This window comes from Penaeus japonicus, unplaced genomic scaffold (genome assembly GCF_977035675.1).
Source record: "Penaeus japonicus unplaced genomic scaffold, GWHDUDI00000001_assembly GWHDUDI00000014, whole genome shotgun sequence".
NCBI classification, from domain to species: Eukaryota; Metazoa; Arthropoda; class Malacostraca; order Decapoda; family Penaeidae; genus Penaeus; species Penaeus japonicus.
In genome coordinates, this window is record NW_028234416.1 from 23165543 (window position 1) to 23168042 (window position 2500).

The window sequence follows — 2500 nt, forward strand, 5'->3', positions numbered from 1 at the left end:
AAATATATGACTAGTTCCTAGTATCCGACAGATGTAAATGCTACTGTAATAAAGTGTCTTATGAGTGTAGTTTATGTATCAAGGGATGAAATCCCTGCTCGGCCACGCAAAGAACGTCATTATTGTTAACTACATCCTACTTCTTCTCACACACTTTTCCTAAACCATCTAATTCTTTACTGGCTAATTAATTATTCACTTCTTTACCCATTATCTTATACATCCAGCACTCGTCATGCTTCTGCTTTACTTCTTTCCGTTCAATTACTCACAACAAATTTAAAGATACCAACCGTATTCCCTCCACTTTTATGTCCTTTACTTGATTTCTTGCTTTCTAAAATCCACTGTCCAACTTTCGTAATTTCTTTTTGTCCTCCTCCTATTTCTCTTTGTCCCTTTTCTATTTCTCTCTGTCAACTTCCTGGAAATCCTTGTCCTCTCTCTATTTTCCATGGCCATTATAGTGACGCTGTTGTCTTAAAAAATCATCTTTTAATCGGCCTCTACTAGTTTCCCTTTCGTACTATATTTCTCTCTACCTTATTCAAATTCCTATTTACCGCTTCAATCGTAGCATCACCTGAACCCTTGATGCTAGAGAAGACCAAGCTGTCTTACCTGTACCATGATGGAAGAGGCACTCTTGAGAGGCAGCGTGGCAGCCTCGCAGGCCACGGCGAACTCGGACGTTACATGGAGGACAAGCTTGCCCTCGCGGGTGATGTCGAAGTCTGCGGGCACGATGGACGGGTGCTGCGACACCTGCTTCTTCAGCTCTTTCAGTGACTCCTGAAAACAGAACAGAAGGGGATTTAGATGACAAGCACGGATTTGCAAGATAAAGAACACAGTTACCAAAGCCAACGTGTATATAAGTGTGTGTGTATGTATGTATGTATGTATGTATGTATGTATGTATGTATGTATGTATGTATATATGTATGTATGTATGTATGTGTATGTATATATATATATATATATATATATATATATATATATATATATATATTTCAACAAAAGTTATACAGTACAAAATCAAAATATCAGGCATAGGATAAACGCAAACGGCATAATGACAAGCATTGCACCCGGAGGAGGATTAAAATCTCTCGCCACATACAATAATCGTGACCTATCAACTGGCAGTAGGTGTACATCACGGGTTATCTGTGCTAGCCATCCACTCTCAGGGGAAAGTGTCATTCATCCAAAACCTGAATATTCATAGGTGATGTGTTGCAACGAACCCTCTATACCCCAGTCTATCCCTCACATGATAACAGATTAACAGACTAGTAGCCTGATATAGTAAAACCGACCAACAATAGGCAAATAAAAGCCATGCAAACGGAAAGACATACAGCACGCATACAAACAAGACCTTCAAGCACATGGACGCTTGCAAGCGAGAGAATGAGAGAGAGAGAGAGAGTGGGGGGGGAGGGAGGGAGAGAGGGAGAGAGAGGGAGAGAGGGAGGGAGAGAGGGAGGGAGAGAGGGAGGGAGAGGGAGAGAGGGAGAGAGGGAGAGAGGGGGAGAGAGAGAGAGAGAGAGAGAGAGAGAGAGAGAGAGAGAGAGAGAGAGAGAGAGAGAGAGAGAGAGAGAGAGAGAGAGAGAGAGAGAGAGAGAAAGAGAGTGAAAGTGAACAGGAAACTGATCTCCGTGTGTGAATCATGCAGTAAGTAGCTTTATCAACCTGTTAAAGGACAATAATCTGTAAAAAAAAAAAAAAACATAAGAGAGATGAGAGACGCGAGACGCAAGATAAGGGGGGAAGCAGGGAGAAAGCCAATTCATGAATATTGTCCCTCCTACAGGTACTGGCTGCCTTCACGCCAAGATTAAGCCTCAATTGTGAGCATATAACGAATAAGGTTGGAGTAAATTATCCGCGTTAGAACTCCTGTCAGGCGCTAATTAGACTAAAAAAAATCTCCATCCCCTAATAAAAAATAAAAAATAAAATCAGCGAGTGAATTACACAGAACTTTTTAATGCAAGGTAATTTATCAGCTCTGCCGTATTAGCATTGGAATACATTACTCCTCTTGCCGCCGCTGTGAAAACAAACGATGCGGACTAAATGCGCTTCCGCCCACGTTCATTTCCGCCTGATTCGAAATGCGTACGGCTGTGATGCCAGCGCCGGAAAACGCTGCCCTATTTTCTAATCATATATTCGCCGACATGTCAACGAATTTAACAAACTCAAAAAATAAAGGAAAAAAATCGACATGCATTCACCAACGGTTCCAAACACCATGGTTGCGAGTGTTTTTGTGAAGGACACCGAAGGGCTTGAAACGAAATAAATAAATAAAGTAATTATCAGTAGGGAGCGTAAAGATTCTCCTGGACACATACTAATAAAAGAAGCGTGGTAATAAAGCACCAATATCGTCCGTATTACTTGCAGTTTGTTTTCTTTCCCGTTTGTAATTTACTGAAATTCATTGTGTTAGTACCTTAAACCTATGTATAAAATAACGTAACCTCAT

General features: G+C 41.0%; 1 protein-coding gene across 3 annotated transcripts in view; it reads right to left on the reverse strand.

The window, feature by feature from the left end:
* Positions 1-582: 582 nt before the first annotated feature.
* LOC147470545 (patj homolog) overlaps positions 583-2500 on the reverse strand; it is a 280928-nt gene continuing 279010 nt past the window's right edge. For 2 of the 3 annotated variants that reach the window (XM_086544075.1, XM_086544076.1), the window contains exon 4: positions 583-792. In XM_086544075.1, coding sequence (XP_086400201.1) covers positions 598-792 — 195 coding nt within the window. In that variant the 3' untranslated portion in view covers positions 583-597. The remainder of the gene's footprint in view (positions 793-2500) is intronic. The other variant, XR_015191624.1, reaches the window with a different exon arrangement.